This window comes from Salmo trutta, chromosome 1 (assembly GCF_901001165.1).
Source record: "Salmo trutta chromosome 1, fSalTru1.1, whole genome shotgun sequence".
NCBI classification, from domain to species: Eukaryota; Metazoa; Chordata; class Actinopteri; order Salmoniformes; family Salmonidae; genus Salmo; species Salmo trutta.
In genome coordinates this window covers 30879040-30904881 of record NC_042957.1, presented here as the reverse complement: position 1 = coordinate 30904881, position 25842 = coordinate 30879040, and the positions used below count along the sequence as shown (strand labels likewise).

The 25842-nt window shown below is 44.1% G+C and overlaps 1 protein-coding gene across 1 annotated transcript; it reads right to left on the bottom strand.

Annotated features, from left to right (window-relative positions):
• Positions 1–494: 494 nt before the first annotated feature.
• LOC115193917 (trace amine-associated receptor 1-like) lies at positions 495–20669 on the bottom strand. Its single transcript, XM_029753069.1, has 2 exons — positions 20657–20669; positions 495–2010 (listed from the first exon to the last, which is right to left on the bottom strand). Exon 2 carries the CDS (start codon positions 1985–1987, stop codon positions 965–967), a length of 1023 nt encoding a protein of 340 aa, XP_029608929.1. The 5' UTR covers positions 1988–2010; positions 20657–20669; the 3' UTR covers positions 495–964.
• Positions 20670–25842: the final 5173 nt, after the last annotated feature.

The following is a 25842-nucleotide window of genomic DNA, read 5'->3' as shown; positions in this document are numbered from 1 at the left end:
ACTCAGAGTTCGTAAAGTTCTGGTTTAAAAAAAACAGACAGAATTCCCAGCTTACAATAGTCACGACTGTTTATTCACCAGAGCGCTCTTCCGTTCATTGTACAGAGACATCATTATATACCAGGCTCCTCATTTACGCACACACATTACACACTAACATCAAGAGTTAATTGTCTTCTTCCCCAGAACTCTCAAAACCGTAAATCCTTATCCTGCCGACATTTTTAGTACTCTGAGATTAGGGAAACCTTGAGAGTTCAAGCTAGGTCAGGTCAACCACAGTTTAACAGTTCTTGGTGTTTACTTAAACACACAGACCCCCATTCCTCTCCCATCCTAGTCAATCTCCTGAGACTTATGCTTAACCCTTTAGTTACTCATTCTACAGGCTATATAGACCATATCCCTAAATTCAGGGTAGAATTATTTAATCATTACCTTCAAGCAAGAATTCCTTTATCTGGATGCTATCATGATTACGGATGAACCTGAATGAATTGTGAATAATGATGAGTGAGAAAGTTAGACGCACAAATATCATACACACAAGGCATGCTAACTTTGCACCATTACAATAACGGGAGGTTAGCATGTGTTGGATGTATGATATTTGTGCGTCTGTAAATTTCTTACTCATAATATCAAGTAAAAGTGACACCAAAATTACACAATACATTATTTACCATTAATTTCGATTTATATAATTTGTAGAGTCACAAGCTGGATGTAGTCATTGTTGCGTGCAATGAATATGGGACCAAAAACCTAACTTGTTACTACTTTAAAACACACATAAGTGAATTCGGTCCAAAACTTTTTGTTTACTAAAATGGGGGGGACTATGTAAAAAAAGGACTGCAATTTCTAAACAATTCACCCGATATAGATCAAAATATCCTCAAATTAAATCACATTTCAAATCCAAGGTGCTGGAGTACAGAGCCAAAACAACAAAACATATTGATTAAGAAAACAATTGTATTTCTGAAGAGTCAGGTTGAAATATTTGACCAGAAATGATAATTCTAAATGCTCTCCTGAACCAACTGTAAAAGAAAGCATACACTATGGGATTAATATTTGAATTGAAATAGCCAATCCATATAAATGTTTCAAACAAAATGGGTGGGGTAGAGTAACTAATAAAAGGATCAATGCTGTTGATGACAAAAAAGGGTGTCCAGAATGATAAAAATACCCCTATAATGACAGCAAGTGTTTTGGTGGCCTTCATCTGTGATTTGCCTACAGAGTTCTGATTGGTTGTACGCTGAATTGAGCGTGCCTGTCTCTGTGCTATTAGGAAAATCTTTAGGTAGATGCTAAGCATCCCTACTCCTGGGATGTAGAATGAGAGCACCAAAGACACAGTACTCGATGCTTTGTTTTGAAACAAAATACATTGTCCCTCACAGGCAACATTTTTATAGTAAAAATCCTCCACGCCCCAAGTACTGAGCTCCAGAAATACTATACCAAACACTACTATAGCAGAAACAGTCCAGGTGACCAGAATCATAATCAGAACAACCTGAACAGTTATTTTAATTCTATAAAGGAGAGGGCGACACACTGCATAATACCGGTCAATAGAAATAAAACACAAGTTAAGAATGGATATATTGCTCAACGTGACATCAGTGCTGGTGTATATTTTACAGAGAAAATCTCCAAAATACCAGCAGCTTTCCAGTGAATATACCATTCTGGGAGGCATCACTAAAACCCCCAAGAGGAGGTCTGACACAGCCAGAGAGAGGATGAGGTAGTTGGTTGGGGTGTGGAGCTGTTTGAAGTGAATGATGGGGATGATTACAAGAAGGTTGCCACACACTGTGAGAACAGACATTGAGCCAAGTAAGAGATAAAGTAATACTCGTATTGTTGGAGGAAAGATTGACATTTTGCAAGACCCATTCACTGATTCAAAACATAGAAGTATATTCTCAACAATATCAGCCTTGCTGAGACTGGTTCCTGGTTCCATGGTCGTGGTTGAAAGAATCTTATCTGAAATATAAAAGATACATTATTGTCACATTATTACTATAGATGAAAACATCAATTATAGAATATTAGTTGGAAATTATGGTGGATGATTTAATTAAACAAATTCAAATGTTGTATTTTTGTCACTTAATAAAATGTATTAAAATGTACTTTACTGTTGCTTATTCATTGGAAATATTTTCACAAATACCACAAGTGTTTTGCCATTTCAAAAGATGGTTAAGTACATTTTTCTGTTCAGTTCAGCATAGCTTACCTCTCCTCAGCCATGCAGATGGTGATGTATCACATGTGAATCATTTTTCTCTGGTCACAATGTGATACAAATGTGATCTTGACTCTGTGGTGCTTTTGTACCTATAGTCTATTACCATAATGATGATCACAATCTAATGTTGACCAATCAGACATTACTACATAGAACTCTACATAAACAAATCTGTGGCAGAGCTCAAAATTTGATGATGTCATAGTTGTAACCACTCCCTTCAAGAGGATTTGATAGTCTCTTTCATCGACCACAAGACCATCCAATCAGTTAGTTCATCACATATTTTACTATTTTTGCTTAAATTGATACAATAATTTGATTTAAGGGCTGGATTCAATCCGTATTGCCGAAGTTCCGCATTGTAGCCCAATTGACATTTAAAAGCAATGTTCCATTTTAGGGCATTATCAGGAATTACCTTTACATTTTAAGTGTGTGTGTGTGTGTGTGTGTGTGTGTGTGTGTGTGTGTGTGTGTGTGTGTGTGTGTGTGTGTGTGTGCAGTTGAAGTCGGAAGTTTACATACACCTTAGTCAAATACATTTAAACTCAGTTTTTCACAATTCCTGATATTTAATCCGGTAGTAAAAATTGTCTGTCTTTGGTCAGTTAGGATCACCACTTTGTTTTAAGAATGTGAAATGTCAGAATAATAGTAGGGAGAATGATTTATTTCAGCTTTTATTTCTTTCATCACATTCTCAGTGGGTCAGAAGTTTACATACACTCAATTAGTATTTGGTAGCATTGCCTTTAAATTGTTTAACTTGGGTCACACATTTCGGGTAGCCTTCCAAAAGCTTCCCACAATAAGTTGGGTGAATTGTGTCCCATTCCTGCTGATAGAGCTGAGTCAGGTTTGTAGGCCTCCTTGCTCACACATGCTTTTTCAGTTCTGCCCACACATTTTCTATGGGATTGAGGTCAGGTCTTTGTGATGGCCACTCCAATACATTGACTTTGTTGTCCTTAAGCCATTTTGCCACAACTTTGGAAATATGCTTGGGGTCATTGTCCATTTGGAAGACCCATTTGCGACCAAGCTTTGACTTCCTGACTGATGTCTTGAGATGTTGGTTCAATTTATCCACATCATTTTAATACCTCATGATGCCATCTATTGTGTGAAGTGCATCAGTCCGTCTTGCAGTAAAGCACCCCACAACATGATGCTGCCACCCCCGTGCTTCACGGTTGAGATGGTGTTCTTCGGCTTATAAGCCTCCCTCTTTTTCCTTCAAACATAACGATGGTCATTATGGCCGAACAGTTCTATTTTTGTTTCATCAGATCAGAGGACATTTCTCCAAAAAGTACGATCTTTGTCCCCATGTGCAGTTGCAAACCGTAGTCTGGCTTTCTTATAGCGGTTTTGGAGCTGTGGCTTCTTTCTTGCTGAGTGACCTTTCAGGTTATGTCGATAAAGGTCTCGTTTTACTGTGGATATAGATACTTTTGTACCTGTTTCCTCCAGCATCTTCACAAGGTCCTTTGCTGTTGTTCTGGGATTGATTTGCACTATTCACACTAAAGTACGTTCATCTCTAGGAGACAGAACGCGTCTCCTTCCTGAGCAGTATGATGGCTGATCCCATGGTGTTTATACTTGCGTACTATTGTTTGTACAGATGAACGTGGTACCTTCAGGTGTTTGGAAATTGTTCCCAAGGATGAACCAGACTTGTGGAGGTCTACAATTTGTTTTCTGAGGTCTTGGCTTCTTTTGATTTTCCCATGATGTCAAGCATAGAGGCACTGAGTTTGAAGGTAGGCCTTGAAATACATCCACAGGTACACCTCCAATTGACTCAAATGATGTCAATTAGCCTATCAGAAGCTTCTAATGTCATGACATCATTTTCTGGAATTTTCCAAGCTGTTTAAAGGCACGGTCAACTTATGTAAACTTCTGACCCACTGGAGTTGTGATACAGTAAATTATACTTGAAATAATCTGTCTGTAAACAATTGTTGGAAAAATGACTTGTGTCATGCACAAAGTCGATGTCCTAACTGACTTGCCAAAACTATAGTTTGTTAACAAGAAATTTGTGGAGTGGTTGAAAAACGACTTTTAATGACTCCAACTTAAGTGTATGTAACTTCTGACTTCCACTGTATGTATTGTGGCAGACCAGGGGGTTTGGTCAAGACGTTTACACAGATCAGACACGGACAGAGTATGATTAGCTCGGTTTCAAGGGTGTTTATTAAATAATAAATCAAAAAGAAAAGGTCTCCCCTATGAGAGAAGTCACCTCACTTCCCCCAGTCCTCCCCTGTGTGCATGCCCTTCTTGCAGCTTTATGGGGCTTGTACAGCTGGTGAGCAATCAGTCCTTGATTACTCACCAACTCCCCAATCAGCCCCAATTAGTCCTGGGTGGAGAGCCCGTCGAGACCTGGCATGTCCAGCCGATGGAGCCATCGCCTAGTGATGTATACTCCGTCTGTCACCAGGCCTCGACGAGTCTCCCCCTGTTGGCTGACCTGCTGTATGCCCCCCCCCTCCGCCTTTCCATGCTTCGCCCCTGACCTGTGCACAACAGAAAAAGAGAAGTGTTGAAGGGACAAGAACCACCTGGTAACCCGATCGTTTGTGTCCTTACCCCTGGCCATCCAGACCAGGGGAGCATGGTCCGTGACCAGGGTGAAGTGGGTACCCAACAGGTAATACTTGAGAGTGTTTAGCGCCCACTTCACCGCTAGACACTCTTTCTCCACAATGGAGTACTTTTTCTCCCTAGGAACCAGCTGTCTGCTGATGTACATGATGGGTGCTCCTCCCCATCGTGTAACTGGTACAGAACGGCGCCTAGTCCTGTATCACATGCATCCGCCTGGACCACCATCGGCACCTGGAAATCAGGCGTTACGAGGATCGGATGGGAGCACAGCGCTTCCTTCAGACGGCTGAACGCCGCTTATGTCTCGTTCGCCCATTTCACTGTTTTCGGGAGGTGGGCCCTGGTTAGATCGGTGAGGGGGGAAGCTATAGCCACAAAGTTGGGGATAAATTGGCTATAGTATCCTGCCAGTCCCAGGAAGGACTTGACCTGTGTCTTGGTGCGTGGAACGAGCCAGTCACGCACCGCGTGAACCTTCCTCTCCTGGGGCTTGATGTTCCCCCGTCCGATCAAATACCCCAGGTACTCCACCTCCTCGAAACCTAGTTTGCACTTCTTAGGGTTCGCAGTCAACCCGGCTTGTCTGAGCGCGTCCAGCACCACCTGGAGGCGCGTCAAGTGCTCTTCCCAACCTTGGCTGTGGATGATGATGTCATTCAAATAGGCCGCTGCGTACTTCTGGTGGGGTCGATGTACTTTGTTCATTAGCCGTTGGAATGTGGGCGGGGCTCCGTGGAGACCAAACGGGAGCACCCGGTACTGATACAACCCATCTGGTGTTGAGAATGCAGTCTTCTCTCGGGAGGAGGCTGCCAACGGTACCTGCCAATAACCTTTGGTCAGTCAAGGGTGCTGATGTACCGAACCTTTCCCAATCAGTCGATGAGGTCATCCACCTTCGGCATGCGGTATGCGTCGAACAAGCTGATGTCATTCACCCCCTGGAAATCGTTTCAGAAGCGGAGGCTACCGTACGGTTTGGGCACCAACACGATGGGGCTACACCATGCACTGTGGGACTCTTCAACGACCCCCATCCTCAGCATAGCCTCCACTTCCTGCTTCACGGCCTTTCTTCGGGCCTCCAGAATCCGATATGGCCTCTTTCTTACCTTTCGCCGGGCCGGGTACGGAGGTGGTGTTCAATGAGGGTCGTGCGGCCCGGCTTCTCGGAGACACCGCCGTGTTCCGATCGACAAGCTCCCTGAGCTCTTGCTTCTGGGCCGGGTCGAGGTCCTCTTTGCTCGGGACCACCACTGGTCCTGTTTGTGTCCTGGGTCCCGACCATAACACGGCCAAGGCTGTTCTCTCGTGCCACTTCTTTAACAGGTTTTAAGTGGTAAATCTGTTGAGGTTTCCGTCTCCCCAGTTGCCGTACGTGGTAATTGACAGGTCCCATCTTCTCGACCAGCTCGTATGGTCCGTGCCATGTTTCCAGGAACTTACTTTCGGCCATGGGGATTAAGACCAGCACCCTGTCTCCCACCTGGAATTCTCGGGGCTGGGCTCTCTGATTGTAGACCTGGGCTTGGGTGCGTTGGGCCTTCTCCATATGTTCCCTCACGACGGGCCATATGGCTGTCATCCGCTCCCTCATCGTCTCCACGTGCTCTACCACGCTGCGTAATGGGGTCAGTTGGGCTTCCCACACCTTTGCGAGGTCCAGTAGTTCTCGTAGCCTCCTGCCGTAGAGGAGTTCGAACGGGGAAAACCCAGTGGAAGATTTGGGTACTTCTCGGATTGAGAACATTAGGTGGGGTAGTAACTGGTCCCAGTTCTTCCCGTCCTGCTCGATGACCTTCCGCAGTATCTGTTTGAGCGTTTTATTAAAGCGCTCGACGAGCCCATACGTCTGCGGGTGAAACATGGAGGTCCGGATCTGCTTGATCTGCAGGAGGGCACACAACTCTTTCAAGAGGCGGGACATAAACTCCGTACCTTGGTCTGTTAAGATCTCGTTTGGGATGCCCACCCGGCTAAAGAGGTAGAACAGCTCCCGGGCGATACCCTTGGATACCGCCGCTCGTAGTGGAATGGCCTCGGGATACCGGGTGGCATAATCTACTATCACCAGGATGTACCGGTGTCCTCGTGCTGTTTTTACCAGGGGTCTCACTATGTCCATGGCGATGCGTTCAAAGAGCACCCCGATGATTGGTAGGGGGACCAATGGGCTTCGGAAGTGGGGTTTTGGGGCCGTGAGTTGACACTCCGGGCATCTGCGAGAGTAGTCTTCCACGGCCCTCCTCATCCCGGGCCAGTGGAACCAGGCGGCGATCTGTTCCCGGGTCTTCTCCATTCCCAGGTGCGACACCAACAGGTGGGTGTGGGCCAGCTGTAGAACGGTTCCCACATACAGGCAACAACAATACCTCTCGAAGTTTCCCCTGCTGGCGTGACACCTGATACAAAAGGTTATTCTTTATTTTAGAAATGGGGATATCGCCAGTCACTCACCCCCGGAAGTACCTGTCCATCCACCGCTATCACTTGTGCTGCGGCGGCTTTCAAGTTCGGGTCCTCCCACTGGGCGGTCCCGAATTGTCCCCTCAGTTGGACCCCAGCGGGGGTCTCGAAATCAAGGAGGGGAAGGATGGGCCCTACCCCAGCCGTTTCTCCACGGGTTTGCGGTCCTTTGGCCTTGCCGACTGTCGGATCGGGGTACACCACGGTAGGGCTGTCCTTCCGTCCCCTCGGACGGGTCACCGATTCGTCCCGGCTCCCACTCAGCAGGGCCTGTGTGTTATGATGCATCTCCACTGCTTCCAGGAGGCCCTCCAAGGTCTGGGGCGCACATAGACTCGTTGCCCTCTTCATGTCGTAGGGTTGCGCCCGTAAGAAGCGATCCAGGACCACTTTGTCGAGGGTGGAGAGGGTGGATACGTTGGTTAGGAGCCATGCCCTGGTGACGCACAGTAGGTCGCTCATCTGTTATCGGGGGGATGCTTCGGCTACGAACCTCCAGTCGTGGAACCGTTGAGCCTGATGGGCCAGGCTGTACCCGTAGCGACTGAGTATCTCTCATTTGAGTCCGTCGTAATTAGCAGCCTGTTCGTCGTTCAGGTCCCAATACGCCTTTTGGGCATTCCCCGAGAGGAACGGGGCCAACAGACTGGCCCACTTCGGCCTTGGCCATCCTTCCCGTAGAGCTGTCCGTTCAAACGTACAGAGGTATGTTTCGACGTCATCGTCTTCCGTTAGTTTGAGGAAAAACTGGTTGAGATGTGATTCAGGAGACACTCCTCCTTGCAGCTTCCTGATTTCCTCAATGAGGCGGATGTTTTGTAATCTCTGTTCCTCCAGCGTTCATTCCTGAACCGCCTGTTGTGCTTGTTGGGCCCGGACGAACTGAGCTATCAACTCGTCCATGCTGATGCTGCGTAAACGCCAACCCTGATCATACCACGTTTCAGATTGCCCGCATTCTCCACCACTTGTGGCAGACCAGGGGGTTTGGTCAAGACGTTTAACACAGATCAGACACGGACAGAGTATGATTAGCTCGGTTTCAAGGGTGTTAATTAAATAATAAATCAAAAAGAAAAGGATAGGTCTCCCCCATGAGACCCTCTCCGGGATACCCTCTTCTGGGCTCTGGGTCATTGCACACTGCCCTAACCCATCTGGACAAGAGGAATGCCTATGTAAGAATGCTGTTCATCGATTACAGCTCAGCATTTAACACCATAGTACCCTCCAAACTCATCATTAAGCTTGAGACACTGGGTCTCGACCCCGCCCTGTGCAACTGGGTCCTGGACTTTCTGACAGGCCGCCCCCAGGTGGTGAGGGTAGGAAACAACATCTCCACCACACTGATCCTCAACACTGGGGCCTCACAAGGGTGCGTTCTCAGCCCTCTCCTGTACTCCCTGTTCACCCATGACTGCGTGGCCATGCACGCCTCCAACTCAATCATCAAGTTTGCAGACGACACTACAGTGGTAGGCTTGATTACCAACAACGACGAGACGGCCTATAAAGAGGAGATGAGGGCCCTCGAAGTGTGGTGTCAGGAAAACAACCTCACACTCAACATCAACAAAGCAAGGAGAGGAGATGATCGTGGACTTCAGGAAACAGCAGAGGGAGCACCCCCCTATCCACATCGACGGGACTGTAGTGGAGAAGGTGGAAAGTTTTAAGTTCCTTGGTGTACACATCACAGACAAACTGAAATGGTCCACCCACACAGACAACGTGGTGAAGAAGGCGCAACTAAGCCTCTTCAACCACAGAAGGCTGAAGAGATTTGGTTTGTCACCAAAAATACTCACAAACTTTTACAGATCCACAATCGAGAGCATCCTGTCGGGCTGTATCACCGCCTGGTACGGAAACTGCTCCGGCCACAACCGTGAGGCTCTCCAGAGGGTAGTGAGGTCTGCACAACGCATCACCGGGGGCAAACTACCTGCCCTCCAGGACACCTACACCACCCGATGTCACAGGAAGGCCAAAAAGATCATCAAGGACAACAACCACCCGAGCCACTGCCTGTTCACCCCGCTATCATCCAGAAGGCGAGGCCAGTACAGGTACATCAAAGCTGGGACAGAGACTGTAAAACAGCTTCTAACTCAAAGCCATCAGACTGTTAAACAGCTATCACCAACACTGAGTGGCTACTGCCAACATACTGACTCAAATCTCTAGCCACTTGAATAATTAAAAATTGGATGTAATAAATGTATCACTAGTCACTTTAAACAATGCCTCTTTATATAATGTTTACATACCCTACATTACTCATCTCATATGTATATACTGCACTCTATACCTGCCACTGCATCTTGCCTATGCCACACGGCCATCGCTCATCCATATATTTATATGTACATTTTCTTATTAATTCCTTTACACTTGTATGTCTAAGGTAGTTGTTATGAAATTGTTAGATATTACTGCACGGTCAGAACTAGAAGCACTAAATTCTTTGGCCACTATACCCACCATACGGAGCCCTGCTGGTCCGTCGTCTGAACCATCGCCTGAACCGTCGCCTGAACCGGAACCCCAACAGATGCTAGCTAGCTAACTAGCTACTAGCTAGTAGTCAGCTAGCGGTCATCAGCCACCTCTAGCACAGACAACTCTCGCCAGTCTGCACAGCGCGACTCATACCAGAGTAATTCAACTTATTTTTCTCCATATCTCTGGATTCCTACCGCAAGCTCTGAACCTTTTTTTATTTGTAATTTTTTTTCTCACCTAGATCACCGCACCTAGCTAGCTGCTATTCGAGTGGCCACTCCTGGCTAACGTCACTGTCCCGAAGCAAAAACCAATTAGCCTGGAGCTAGCCTTGCTAGGCCAATCTCCAGGCTAGCCAAAGAGGTCCATCAGCCACTACTTGGGCTACAATACCTCTTTTTGCCAACTGGCTTGGACCCCCGCCGACTCATCACAATGGGGTTTTCTCTGCCAGATGGGGTTTTCTCAACTGGCTCCGCCGTCGCTTCGTCCCTTGAAATCCCATCCACTAGCATGCTAGCCGTGGCCTGCTAGCTGTCCAGAGCACATTGGACTGTTAGCTTAAGAGGCCCACCAGACAAATTATTTGGGCACTATACCTATTCTGACAAATGGCCTGGTTTACCATACGGAGCCCTGCTGATCCGTCTGCCGATGTAATAGCACGAGGGGGCCACAACAGACTTTCTTCCGTCGCAACGTCCCTCCAAGGCCCTTCTGTTAGCTTGCCAGCCCCGGCTCGCAAGCTGCCTGAAGCCACTCACCGTACTCCTATGATCACTCGGCTACGCATGCCTCTCGCTAACGTCAATATGCCTTGTCCATTGCTGTTTTGGTTAATATTTATTGCCTTATTTCACTGTACAGCCTCTAGCCCTGCTCAATACGCCTTATTTAACACTTTAGTTCCACCTACCACACATACGGTGACATCAGCTGGTTTAAATGATATTTCTAGGGACAATATCTCTTTCATTGTCACTCTAGGCACAGGTTTACCTTAACTGTATCGACATCCTGCCATACCTTTGTCTGTACATTATGCCTTGAATCTATTTTACCGTGCCCAGAAATCTGCTTCTTTTACTCTCTGTTCTGAACATACTAGACAACCAGTTATTTTAGCCTTTAGCCGAACCCTTATCCTACTCCTCCTCTGTTCCTCTGGTGATGTGGAGGTTAACCTGTCTGGGATCCTGGGACGTTTGCATCCCACCCTTGTCAACAGCCAGTGGAATCGTGTTGCGCGAAATACAAATACAGTGGGGCAGTATTTAGTCAGTATTAAAAAGATGAGAGAGGCCTGTAATTTTCATCATAGGTAGACGTCAACTATGACAGACAAAATGAGAAAAGAAAATCCAGAAAATCACATTGTAGGATTTTTTATGAATTAATTTGCAAATTATGGTGGAAAATAAGTATTTGGTCACCTACAAACAAGCAAAATTTCTGGCTCTCACAGACCATTAAGAGGCTCCTCTGTCCTCCACTCGTTACCTGTATTAACCTGTTATGGATAGGGGGCAGTATTTTCACGGCCGGATAAAAAACACACCCGATTTAATCTGATTATTACTCCTGCCCAGAAACTAGAATATGCATATAATTATTAGCTTTGGATAGAAAACACTCCAACGTTTCTAAAACTGTTTGAATGGTGTCTGTGAGTATAACAGAACTCATTTGGCAGGCCAAAACCTGACAAGATTCCAAACAGGAAGCGCCCTCTCTGACCATTTTTTGCCCTTCTTGATTATCTCTATCCATTACAGGGGATCTCTGCTGTTACGTGACACTTCCTACGGCTCCCATGGGCTCTCAGAGCCCGGGAAAAAGCTGAATGACGTAATTCAAAGCCCTGGCTGAAACACACGAGCGCTTTTGCTAAGTGGTCTATCAGCGGACAAAGGGACTCACACTCGTGCACGAGACGACGCCATGTTTTTATTCTATCGTCTTTGAACGGATTCAACGACTCCCGGTCGGAATATTATCGCTTTTTTACGAAAAAATTAGCATACAAATTGATTTTAAACAGCGGTTGACATGCTTCGAAGTACGGTAATGGAATATTTAGAATTTTTTTGTCACGAAATGCGTCGTGCGCGTGACCCTTATTTACACTTCGGATAGTGTCTTGAACGCACGAACAAAACGCCGCTGTTTGGATATAACTATGGATTATTTTGGACCAAACCAACATTTGTTATTGAAGTAGAAGTCCTGGGAGTGCATTCTGACGAAGAACACCAAAGGTAATCAAACTTTTCTAATAGTAAATCGGAGTTTGGTGAAGGCTAAAAATGGTGGGTGTCTAAATAGCTAGCCCTGTGATGCCGGGCTATTTACTGAGAATATTGTAAAATGTGCTTTCATCGAAAAGCTATTTTAAAATCGGACATATCGAGTGCATAGAGGAGTTCTGTATCTATAATTCTTAAAATAATTGTTATGTTTTTTGTGAACGTTTATCGTGAGTAATTTAGTAAATTCACCGGAGGTTTGCGGGGGGTATGCTAGTTCTGAACGTCACATGCTAATGTTAAAAAGCTGTTTTTTGATATAAATATGAACTTGATTGAACAAAACATGCATGCATTGTATAACATAATGTCCTAGGGTTGTCATCTGATGAAGATCATCAAAGGTTAGTGCTGCATTTAGCTGTGGTTTTGTTTTTTGTGACATTATATGCTAGCTTGAAAAATGGGTGTCTGATTATTTCTGGCTGGGTACTCTGCTGACATAATCTAATGTTTTGCTTTCGCTGTAAAGCCTTTTTGAAATCGGACAGTGTGGTTAGATTAACGAGAGTCTTGTCTTTAAAATGCTGTAAAATAGTCATATGTTTGAAAAATTGAAGTTTTCGGATTTTAGAGGAGTTTGTATTTCACGCCACGCCCATCATTGGATATTGGAGCAGGCGTTCCGCTAGCGAAACATCTAGATGTAAGAGGTTAATGGCACCTGTTTGAACTTGTTATCAGTATAAAATACACCTGTCCACAACCTCAAACAGTCACACTCCAAACTCCATATGGCCAAGACCAAAGAGCTGTCAAAGGACACCAGAAACAAAATTGTAGACCTGCACCAGGCTAGGAAGACTGAATCTGCAATAGGTAAGCAGCTTGGTTTGAAGAAATCAACTGTGGGAGCAATTATTAGGAAATGGAAGACATACAAGACCACTGATAATCTCCCTCGATCTGGGGCACCACGCAAGATCTCACCCTGTGGGGTCAAAATTATCACAAGAACGGTGAGCAAAAATCCCAGAACCACACAGAGGGACCTAGTGAATGACCTGCAGAGAGCTGGGACCAAAGTAACAAAGCCTACCATCAGCAACACACTACGCCGCCAGGGACTCAAATCCTGCAGTGCCAGACGTGTCCCCCTGCTTAAGCCAATACATGTCCAGGCCCATCTGAAGTTTGCTAGAGAGCATTTGGATGATCCAGAAGAGGATTGGGAGAATGTCATATGGTCAGATGAAAGCAAAATATAACTTTTTGGTAAAAACTCAACTCGTCGTGTTTGGAGGACAAAGAATGCTGAGTTGCATCCAAAGAACACCATGCCTACTGTAATGCATGGGGGTGGAAACATCATGCTTTGGGGCTGTTTTTCTGCAAAGGGACCAGGACGACTGATCCGTGTAAAGGAAAGAATGAATGGGGCCATGTATCGTGAAAACCTCCTTCCATCAGCAAGGGCATTGAAGATGAAACGTGGCTGGGTCTTTCAGCATGACAATGATCCCAAACACACCATCCGGGCAACGAAGGAGTGGCTTCGTAAGAAGCATTTCAAGGTCCTGGAGTGGCCTAGCCAGTCTCCAGATCTCAAACCCATAGAAAATCTTTGGAGGGAGTTGAAAGTCCGTGTTGCCCAGGGACAGCCCCAAAACATCACTGCTCTAGAGGAGATCTGCATGGAGGAATGGGCCAAAATACCAGCAACAGTGTGTGAAAACCTTGTGAAGACTTACAGAAAACGTTTGACCTGTGTCATTGCCAACAAAGGGTATTTAACAAAGTATTGAGATAAACTTTTGTTATTGACCAAATACTTATTTTCCACCATAATTTGCAAATAAATTCATAAAAAATCCTACAATGTGATTTTCTGGATTTTTTTTCTTCTCATTTTGTCTGTCATAGTTGAATTGTACCTATGATGAAAATTACAGACCTCTCTCATCTTTTTAAGTGGGAGAACTTGCACAATTGGTGGCTGACTAAATACTTTTTTGCCCCACTGTACCTCATAAATGCTATAACTTCAATTTCTCAAACATATGACTATTTTACACCATTTTATAGATACACCTCTCCTGAATTGAACCACATTGTCCGATTTCAAAAAGGCTTTATAGCAAAACCTAAACATTAGATTATGCTAGGAGAGTACCCTGCCAAAAATAATCACACTGCCATTTTCAAAGCAACTAGCATGCATCTCAAATACCCAAAACACAGCTAATTGCAGCACTAACCTTTGACAATCTTCATCAGATGACACTCCTAGTTCATCATGTTACACAATACATGCATTTTTTGTTCGATAAAGTTCATATTTATATATAAAAACAGCATTTTACATCAGCGCGTGACGTTCAGATAATATTTTCCCTCAAATGCTTCCGGTGAATCAGCACTACAATTTACAAAATTACTATTCGAAAACATTGTTAAAATGTAATATTGTCATTCAAAGAATTATAGATTAACATCTCGTGAATGCAACCGCATTGCCAGATTTAAAAAAAAACTTTACTGGGAAATCACACTTTGCAATAAACGAGGTGCTATGCTCAGAAAAATAGGCTAGGCGATACAGGTTAGCGCCATCTTGGAACCATCTAAAATTAAATATACTATTGTAAATATTCCCTTACCTTTGATTATCTTCATCAGAAGGCACTTCCAGGAATCCCAGGTCCACAACAAATGTAGTTTTGTTTGAAAAAGTTAATAATTTATGTCCCAATAGCTCCTTCTTGTTAGCGCGTTCCGAAGGCTACTCATAATGTACGAGGCGCGCGGAACTTGTCGTCACGAATGTGCAAAAAATATATATTTAAGTTCCTTCAAACATGTCAAACGTTGTATAACATAAATCTTTAGGGCCTTTTCAATCAGAGCTTCAATAATATTCAAGGCGGACGATTACATTGTCTTACTAAACGTTTCGGAACAAGAGGGTACCCACGGGCACCCGCGTCATAGTAGTAATGGCCCTCCCCGTATTACCCTCCCCCTACGAATCCTAACTCACGGTGTGTTTCATAGGCAAATTGTTGAAGGTGATTCCACAAATCAGATTTCCACTTCCTGTAAGGAATCTTCTCAGGTTTTGGCCTGCCAAATGAGTTCTGTTATACTCACAGACACCATTCAAACAGTTTTAGAAACTTTAGGGTGTTTTCTATCCAAAGCCAATATTTATATGCATATTCTAGTTAATGGGCAGGAGTAGTAACCAGATTAAATCGGGTACGTTTTTTATCCGGCCGTGCAAATACTGCCCCCTAGCCCCAACAGGTTAATCCAGGCCCTGCAGTGCCTAGCTCCACTCCCATTCCCAAGGCGCTATCATTTGCTGACTTCGGTAACCTTAAAAGCCTTGGTTTCATGCATGTTAACATTAGAAGCCTCCTCCCTAAATTTGTTTTATTCACTGCCCTAGCACACTCTGCCAACCCGGATGTCCTAGCCGTGTCTGAATCCTGGCTCAGGAAGACCACCGAAAACCCTGAAATTTCCATCCCTAACTATAAAATTTTCCGACAAGATAGAACTGCCAAAGGGGGCAGTGTTGCAATCTACTGCAGAGATAGCCTGCATTGTTCTATCTTACTATCCAGGTCTGTACCCAAACAATTCGAGCTTCTACTCTTAAAAATCCACCTTTCCAGAAACAGGTCTCTCACCATTGCCGCTTGCTATAGACCACCCTCTGCACCCAGCTGTGGCCTGGAAACCAAATGTGAACTGATTGCAAGTGCTAGTGCTGCTAGGTGACCTAAACTGGGACATGCTTAACACCCCGGCCATCCTACAATCTAAGCTTGATGCCCTCAATCTCTCACAAATTGTCAATGAACCCACCAGGCACAACCCCAAAACCGGAAATACGGGCACCCTCATAGATATCATCCTAACCAACTTGCCCTCCAAATACACCTCTGCTGTTTTCAACCAAGATCTCAGCGATCACTGCCTCATTGCCTGCATCCGTCACGGGTCTGTGGTCAAACGACCACCCCTCATCACTATCAAACGCTCTCTAAAACACTTCAGCGAACAGGCCTTCCTAATCATCCTGGCCCGTGTATCCTGGAAGGATATTGACCTCATCCCGTCAGTAGAGGATGCCTACTGACGGGAAAGTGCCTTCCTCACCATCTTAAAAAAAGCATGCCCCTTTCAAAAAATGTTGAACCAGGAACAGCTATAGCCCTTGGTTCTCTCCAGACCTGACTGCCCTTGACCAGCACAAAAACATCCTGTAGCGTTCTGCATTAGCATCGAATAGCCCCCCTGTTATATGCAACTTTTCAGGGAAGTCAGGAACAAATATACACAGGCAGTTGGGAAAGCTAAGACTAGCTTTTTCAAGCAGAAATTTGCATCCTGTAGCACAAACTCAAAAAAGTTCTGGGACACTGTAAAGTCCATGGAGAATAAGAGCACCTCCTCCCAGCTGCCCACTGCACTGAGGCTAGGAAACACTGTCACCACTGATAAATCCACTATAATTCAGAATTTGAATAAGCATTTTTCTACGGCTGGCCATGCTTTCCACCTGGCTACCCCTACCCCGGTCAACAGCCCTGCACTCCCCACAGCAACTCGCCCAAGCCTCCCCTATTTCTCCTTCACCCAAATCCGGATACTTGATGTTCTTAAAAAAACGGCAAAACCTGGACCACTACAAATCAGCCGGGCTAGACAATCTGGACCCTCTCTTTTTAAAATTGTCTGCTGAAATTGTTGCAACCCCTATGACTAGCCTGTTCAACCTCTCTTTTGTATCGTCTGAGATCCCCAAAGATAGCAGCATCCACCCGTAGCACGCGCTCCAGCAGGTATATCTCACTGGTCACCCCCAAAGCCAGTTCCTCCTTCGGCCGCCTCTCCTTCCAGTTCTCTGCTGCCAATGACTGGAACAAACTGCAAAAATCTCTGAAGCTGGAGACTCATATCTCCCTCACTAGCTTTAAGCACCAGCTGTCAGAGCAGCTCACAGATCACTACACCTGTACATAGCTCATCTGTAATTAGCCCATCCAATCTACCTCATCCCCATACTGTATTTATTTATTTATCTTGCTCTTTTGCACCCCGGTATCTCTACTTGCACTTCATCTTCTGTGCATCCTACCATTCCAGTGTTTAATTGCTATATTGTAATTACTTCACCACCATGGCCTATTTATTGCCTTACCTCTCTTATCCTACCTCATTTGCACATGCTGTATATTGATTTCTCTACTGTATTTTCGATTGTATGTTTGTTTATTCCATGTGTAACTCTGTGTTGTTGTATGTATTGAACTGCTTTGCTTTATCTTGGCCAGGTCGCAGCCAAGTCATTTTTACAACAATTGTTTACTGGCAGATTATTTCACTTATAATTCACTGTATCATAATTCCAGTGGGTCAGAAGTTTACATACACTAAGTTGACTGTGCCTGGAAAATTCCGGAAATTATGTCATGGCGTTAGAAGCTTCTGATAGGCTAATTGACATCATTTGAGTCAAATGGAGGTGTACCTGTGGATGTATTTCAAGGCCTACCTTCAAACTCAGTGCCTCTTTGCTTGACATCATGGGAAAATCAAAAGAAATCAGCCAAGACCACAGAAAAAAAATTGTAGACCTCCACAAGTCTGGTTCATCCTTGGGAGCAATTTCCAAATGCCTGAAGGTACCACGTTCATCTGTACAAACAATAGTACGCAAGTATAAACACCATGGGACCATGCAGCATCATACCGCTCAGGAAGGAGATGCGTTTTGTCTCCTGGAGATGAATGTACTTTGGTGCGAAAAGTGCAAATCAATCCCAGAACAACAACAAAGGACCTTGTGAAGATGCTGGAGGAAACAGGTACAAAAGTATCTATATCCACAGTAAAACTAATCCTATGTCGATATAACCTGAAATGCCGCTCAGCAAGGAAGAAGCCACTGCTCCAAAACCGCCATAAAAAAAGCCAGACTACAGTTTGCATCTGTACATGGGGACAAAGATCATAGTTTTTGGAGAAATGTCCTCTGGTCTGATGAAACAAAAATAGAACTGTTCGGCCATAATGACCATCGTTATGTTTGGAGGAGAAAGGGGGAGGCTTGCAAGCCGAAGAACACCATCCAACCGTGAAGCATGGTGGTGGCAGCATCATGTTGTGTGGGTGCATTGCTGCAGGAGGGACTGGTGCACTTCACAAAATAGATGGCATTATGAGGTAGGAAAATGATGTGGATATATTGAAGCAACATCTCAAGACATCAGTCAGGATGTTAAAGCTTGGTCGCAAATGGGTCTTCCAAATGGACAATGACCCCGAGCACACTTCCAAAGTTGTGGCAAAATGGCTTAAAGACAACAAAGTCAAGGTATAAGAGTGGCCATCACAAAGCCCTGACCTTAATCCTATGGAAAATGTGTGGGCATAACTGAAAAAGTGTGTGCGAGCAAGGAGGCCTACAAACCTGACTCAGTTACACCAGCTCTGTCAGAAGGAATGGGCCACAAATTCACTGAACTTATTGTGGGAAGCTTTTGGAAAGCTACCCGAAACGTTTGACCCAAGTTAAACAATTTAAAGGCAATGCAACCAAATGCTAATTGAGTGTATGTAACTTCTGACCCACTGGGAATGTGATGAAATAAATAGAAGCTGAAATAAATCATTCTCTTTACATTCTTAAAATAAAGTGGTGATCCTAACTGACCCAAGACAGGGAATTTTTACTAGTATTAAATATCAGGAATTGTGAAAAACTGAGTTTAAATTTATTTGGCTAAGGTGTATGTAAACTTCCGACTTCAACTGTAGGTGTTCCTTTTGTCCTGGTGGGAAATGGCAGTGTGGAGTGCAGTGGAGATCGCATCTTCTGTGGATCTGTTGGGGTGTTATGCAAATTGGAGTGGGTCTAGGGTTTCTGGGATGATGGTGTTGATGTGATTCATGTGACCAGCCTTTCAAAGCACTTCATGGCTATAGATGTGAGTGCTAAGGGTCGGTAGTCATTTAGGCAGGTTACCTTAGTGTTCTTGGGCACAGGCACCATGGTGGTCTGCTTAAAACATGTTGGTTTTACAGACTCGGAGAAGGAGAGGTTGAAAATGTCAGTGAAGACACTTGCCAGTTGGTCAGCGCATGCTCGCAGGACACGTCCTGGTAATCTGTCAGGCCCTGCGGCCTTGTGAATGTTGACCTGTTTAAAGGTCATACTCACATCGACTGCGGAGAGCGTGATCACACAGCCTTCTGGAACAGCTGCTCTCATGTTTCGGTGTTATTTGCCTCGAAGTGAGCATAAAAGTGGGTTAGCTTGTCTGGTAGGCTTGTGTCACTGGGCAGCTCTCAGCTGTGCTTCCCTTTGTAGTCTGTAATGGTTTGGAAGCCGTGCCACATCCGACAAGAGTCAGAGCCGGTGTGGTACGATTCGAGATTACGTTACTGAGTTTGCGTAATCCAAAAGTTACGTTATTGATTACAATTTTGGACATGTAACTAGTATCTATCGGATTACATTTAGAAAGTAACCCAGCTAACCCTGTTAAGCCATTATGTTTTCACCCCGGTAACCTGGCCCCAAGGCTATTGCACACAGTTTATGTAAACCTGGCACATCAATGATTCAAAATTGGTCTTAGTGGAAGTGACCATATAATTTTATGGGAGTGACCTTACTGAGTAAAGTTTTTGTCATAATTTAATTTTAGCGAATCACACGATCGTGGGGCGTGGCTCTGTGCTTGTGGTGTGCTAGCATACGGGGAGGGTTAGGGATAAGGTGTTGTGGGAGAAGTTTGGTTAGATTAAGATGATTAAGCCAATGCCTATGCGTCTGGAGTTTCTCCCGGTATTTCTGTATTGGCTAAAAAAGGCCAAATTTGAGGTGTTGATCCACCATACTATTCGTGCATTTGGCAGAAGTTTCTGGGAACAAGATTAGCACCCCGGTGAAAAATGTGGGATGTGGCTTGAAAACATACCTCAATCCAGGGATTGAAGATGTCGCTGTACTCCTAATTATCCCATTTTCCGATGTGGAAAATTCCGAAGATTGAAATTGCTAGTTTTTAATTAAAATGCCTTTTCGTCAGCATGTTAGGCTAGCTAATGCTAAAGCAATTCATTGGATTCCACTACACTTCCAGTCATTGGCGAAAATCTGTTATCAACTTTGGAGGGGACAATTACATTAAATTTTCTCAAGAGCAATTCCTGAGGGGGACACCAAAAGTAGTGCTGTAGCACATAGCATACATTGTAATATGGTAAATGTATATTGAGGAACCAAAGAAATAAGGTGTTTGCCGTACTCCTAACTACCGGTACCCAAAACTACACAACTAATCACAATCACAACAGCAATACCATTGCCTTTAACAAATCTTAGTTCAGTCACCAGTTTAATTTGAGAGTGGGGGTATCCATGGCATTTTCCAATTATGTTCCTATTTTACAAGTCAAAAAAATTGAGAACCTTTCATAATGTTGCCAAACAAAGACTCAACAAACTTACCTGAGACTCCCTGTCTCTGCCAGTCTGTCCCTGCATATCTGTCCCCAACTCTGCTGTCTGTGTGCCATCTGTTGCCTGCTCTGCCTAATGACATCATTGTGAAACATTTCCATTAGAATTTCATTTCTTTCTTAAGAACATTTTATCAACTAGTCTTTGAGATATTAGGCTACTAGGGTTCTTACTATGCGTTTTGGTGTATTGAAAAATACTCTGATGTCCGTCTTTTATTTTTCTGCCATTTTTCTACCTGGCTGGCTGGCTACACACACAGTGTGTAGGTTATTTACAGTAGGAGATGGGCTTCTATCATCTTCAATCATTCTATTTGGGCTTTGATCTAAAAGGTAGCTAGCAAATGTGAAACGGATTAAAATGACAAGAGTTGACAGGTGTATGAGTTCACCATTTACACAACATATGCTGCAACCTTTTGTAATTTTAATAGTTTGTTTCATATTGGCTGGCTTCCAACAATAGCTGAATTTGCAAAGCTAGCAAGCACCAATTCAGTTTCAGTGGTGTTTGCTATAATCTTTGCTACCCGGGTTAAATAAAGGTGAAATAAAATAAATAAATAAAAGTTCACTTGCGACAATTTAGCTTTTGCAACGAGACCATTAAATATATTTAAGACAATGGTAGAAGAGAGTGTAGTTCTGTTCAGTTTGGATTTCAGTTTATTGCTAACCTTATCACAGGGACTTTGAAGCACTAACTTACATCATCTGCATGCTGATTCTATCTTTGACGACGCCACATAAATGGAATAGGTACTAGCTAGCTTAATAGTTAATATTTGCGCGCTGGCTCTGCATATTCAGCTAGTGTGTGTGCGCGATTGACTGGATTAACCTCACGTCAGTTACGTAGCAAGCTAAGGAACTGGCAGTGGATCAAACCATTGTGAGGCAAAGGGTGGGGGGGTTGCAATCTTTTGAAACTTAAAAACGCTCCACAGCCAATGAAATCAGATGATTAGTCAGTGGAGACTCCTACTGTATGTTGTTCACTGTGTCTGATGAGTCCACATTATTCCGTTGACAAAAGTTATTCATCAGTCTTGGGCCCAGTTGTAATAAACAATGAGCATTGTAACAATGCAGGATTATCTTTAAATCTGAAATAGCAATCAAGCATTAAGCAAAGATCACATATTCCGGGCTCAATTCAATCCATAACACTGAAGATCTGCTCTATAGAGCAATTTAAATGTGATGGTAATTTCTGATTGAGCCGACATATGCAGCATTGAACGTGTATGCAGTCTCCACTACCGCGGGAACATTGCTTTAACATTTTGATCGCGCCGTACTGCCCTTTATTCTTCAACAGTCAACGGGTATACTGCATCCTTAACAGAAATTACAAATGAGCAATTGGAAATTTACCCATTACGCCTTTAATGAATGGTTTGGAATGCAATTTTTGTATTTTTTTATTTCACCTCTATTTAACCAGGTAGGCTAGTTGAGAACAAGTTCTCATTTACAACTGCGACCTGACCAGGATAAAGCAAAGCAGTGCGACACAAACAACAACACAGAGTTACACATGGAATAAACAAACATACAGTCAATAATACAATAGAAAAAGTCTATATACAGTGTGTGCAAATGAGGTAGGATAAGGAAGGTAAGACAATAAATAGGCCATAGTGGCAAAATAATTTGAATATAGCAGTTAAACACTGGAATGATAGATGTGCAGATAATGAGTGTGCAAGTAGAGATACTGGGGTGCAAAGGAGCAAAATAAAAAATAAAAATAACAGTATGGGATGAGGTAGTTGGATGGGCTATTTACAGATGAGCTATGTACAGGTGCAGTGATCTGTGAGCTGCTCTGACAGCTGGTGCTTAAAGCTAGTGAGGGAGATATGAGTCTCCAGCTTCAGAGATTTTTGCAGTTCGTTCCAGTCATTGGCAGCAGAGAACTGGAAGGAAAGGCGGCCGAAGGAGGAATTGGCTTTGGGGGTGACCAGTGAAATATACTTGCTGGATCGCGTGCTACGAGTGGGTGCTGCTATGGTGACCAGTGAGCTGAGATAAGGCGGGGCTTTACCTAGCAAAGACTTATAGATGACCTTGACCCAGTGGACGAATATGAAGCGAGGGCCAGCCAACGACAGCATACAGGTCGCAGTGGTGGGTAGTATATGGGGCTTTGGTGACAAAACGGATGGCACTGTGATAGACTGCATCCAATTTGCTGAGTAGAGTGTTGGAGGCTATTTTGTAAATGACATCGGCAAAGTTAAGGATCGGTAGGATAGTCAGTTTTACGAGGGTATGTTTGGCGGAATGAGTGAAGGATGCTTTGTTGAGAAATAGGAAGCCGATTCTAGATTTAATTTTGGATTGGAGATGCTTAATGTGAGTCTGGAAGGAGAGTTTACAGTCTAACCAGACACTTAGGTATTTGTAGTTGTCCACATATTCTAAGTCAGAACCGTCCAGAGTAGTGATGCTGGACGGGCGCGCAGGTGTGGGCAGCGATCGGTTGAAGAGCATGCATGCATGCTTGCATTTAAGAGGAGTTGGAGGCCACGGAAGGAGAGTTGTATGGCATTGAAGCTCGTCTGGAGATGAGTTAACCCAGTATCCAAGGAAGGGCCAGAAGTATACAGAATGGTGTCGTCTGCGTAGAGGTGGATCAGAGAATCACCAGCAGCAAGAGCGACATCATTGATGTATACAGAGAAGAGAGTCGGCCCGAGGTTTGAACCCTGTGGCACCCCCATAGAGACTGCCAGAGGTCCGGACAACAGGCCCTCCGATTTGAAACACTGAACTCTATCTGAGAAGTAGTTGGTGAACCAGGCGAGGCAGTCATTTGAGAAACCAAGGCTGTTGAGTATGCCGATAAGAATGTGGTGATTGACAGAGTCGAAAGCCTTGGCCAGGTCAATGAATACAGCTGCACAGTATTGTATCTTATCGATGGCGGTTATGATATCATTTAGGACCTTGAGCTTGGCCGAGGTGCACCCATGACCAGCTCGGAAACCAGATTGCATAGCGGAGAAGGTACGGTGGGATTTGAAATGGTCAGTGATCTGTTTGTTAACTTGGCTTTCAAAGACCTTAGAAAGGCAGGGTAGGATAGATATAGGTCTGTAGCAGTTTGGGTCTAGAGTGTCTCCCTCTTTGAAGAGGGGGATGACCGCGGCAGCTTTCCAATCTTTGGGGATCTCAGACGATACGAAAGAGAGGTTAAACAGGCTAGTAATAAGGGTTTCAACAATTTCGGCAGATAATTTTAGAAAGAGAGGGTCCAGATTGTCTAGCCCGGCTGATTTGTAGGGGTCCAGATTTTGCAGTTCTTTCAGAACATCAGCTATTCGGATTTGGGTGAAGGAGAAATGGGAGGCTTGGGCAAGTTGCTGTGGGGGGGCTGTTGACCGGGGTAGGGGTAGCCAGGTGGAAAGCATGGCCAGCCATAGAAAAATGCTTTTTGAAATGTGAGTTGTACATCGGTGAGTCTGCAGCACCTTGCTCAGGCCCTCCTACAAACCCCTGCTTTCCAGGTCCTGTGATGTAATGGTCTGTAACTCTATCTGTATGTACACTAACTATAATAATGTCTTGCTACAGTAGCTTTTTGACAAATGTGTTGATATTGATTGACATACCAACTTCTGGATTAGTGACTTCTGGAAGCAATAACATGAACCATGACAAATGTCTTTCAATGTTCAGACACAAACAATCTAAAATTGTAATACTTCTCTGTGTATTTTGAGAATGTAACTGTTAACTGTAATGATGATCAAGCATGTACTATAAACTGGTAAAATGACTGCAGTATGTCCTAATTAGAAGATATTACATTATCTTGCAGAGAACTGATTAAAAACCACACTAGTACAGAAGAGGTAGGTCACTTTGTGTAGTGAGTCTGTGACCTCAATGACCTGTGCTTTGAGGTGCCTATGGCAACCAATGCATGGCATCAGATGAGCATGTTGAGAGGTCTCCATAGTAAGGATTCGGTTAAAGGTGGACAAATGGAGGATCCACAGGGCTCTGTTAACACCTTTTAATGACGGTCCCATTCCCACAGGTGTCTCGCCACTCAGAAGGTCTTGATTAACAATAGGGGTGATGTCATGTTTGGCAGTTGGTACTCATTTTGATCCCATTCCCACAGGTGTCTAGCCACTCAGAAGGTGTTGATTAACAATAGGGGTGATGTCATGTTTGACAGTTTGTAGTCATTTTGATTAGGCTCTCTGATCATTCAACTTTAAAGAGGCTATCTGGGATTCGAAAAACAACAGAGGTGACCCCGCCATTTGTTTTGGTAAACAGCTAAGGAATGGGCTAGAGAAATGTAATCACACTTCAATTCATAGACAAGCTTTAAATGTAAGGACTGTCCATAAATAAATAGATTAATAAATAAATAAATAAATAAAAATAATATGCCTCGTTTGTAAAGCAGAAAGGATAATTATCACATTATAGCTTACATTCTGGACAGTTTCACAGACCCAGATTAAATATATCCAGGAGTAGGTATAGGTCTGGTTTATAAAACAAGAACTAAAAATGGGATAATCCCAGATTTCCCCTTTAACCTTGGATTACACAATTATGGTCTGTGATTACATTTTTAGTTGAAGATTATTAATCACAGTTCAGGAATAATTAATCATAATTAGTTTCCCAACTTCAATGACCTTACACAGCCTGTTGGGCTCTGAGCCAAATATCAACTGCTCTTTGTTAGAAAACAGACTGATGACAGTTATATTTTCACCTCAGTTGTCTCTGTACATGTTTGTTAACTCTGTGTTCCTGGGTATTAGTCAAAGTCTGTACTAGGTGAAAGATTCCAGGTGTAGAAATCATAGATCCACAGCACATAGCAGGATTCAGCGGGTGGGCAGAGCAGGATTCAAATGTTTCCTTACAGCACCACTGAGGACACCTCAACTAAAAAAATGATTCTGAAAGGATCTTGTATGACTCTGAAGCTAAGCAGGGTTGGTCCTGGTTGGTCTCTGCATGGGAAACCAGATACTACTGGAAATGTGTTGGAGGGCCAGTAGGAGGTACTCTTTGCTCTGGTCTAAAAAAACATCCCAATGTCCTGGGCAGTGATTGGGGACTTAGCACTGGATGGGTTGTTAAACGCGTGTCCTGACTCTCTGTGGTCACTAAAGATCCCATGACACATAT

Bases quoted from the DNA above. Each gene is read 5' to 3' on its own strand.
- LOC115193917 (XM_029753069.1), bottom strand. From the start codon at position 1,987: ATGGAACCAGGAACCAGTCTCAGCAAGGCTGATATTGTTGAGAATATA.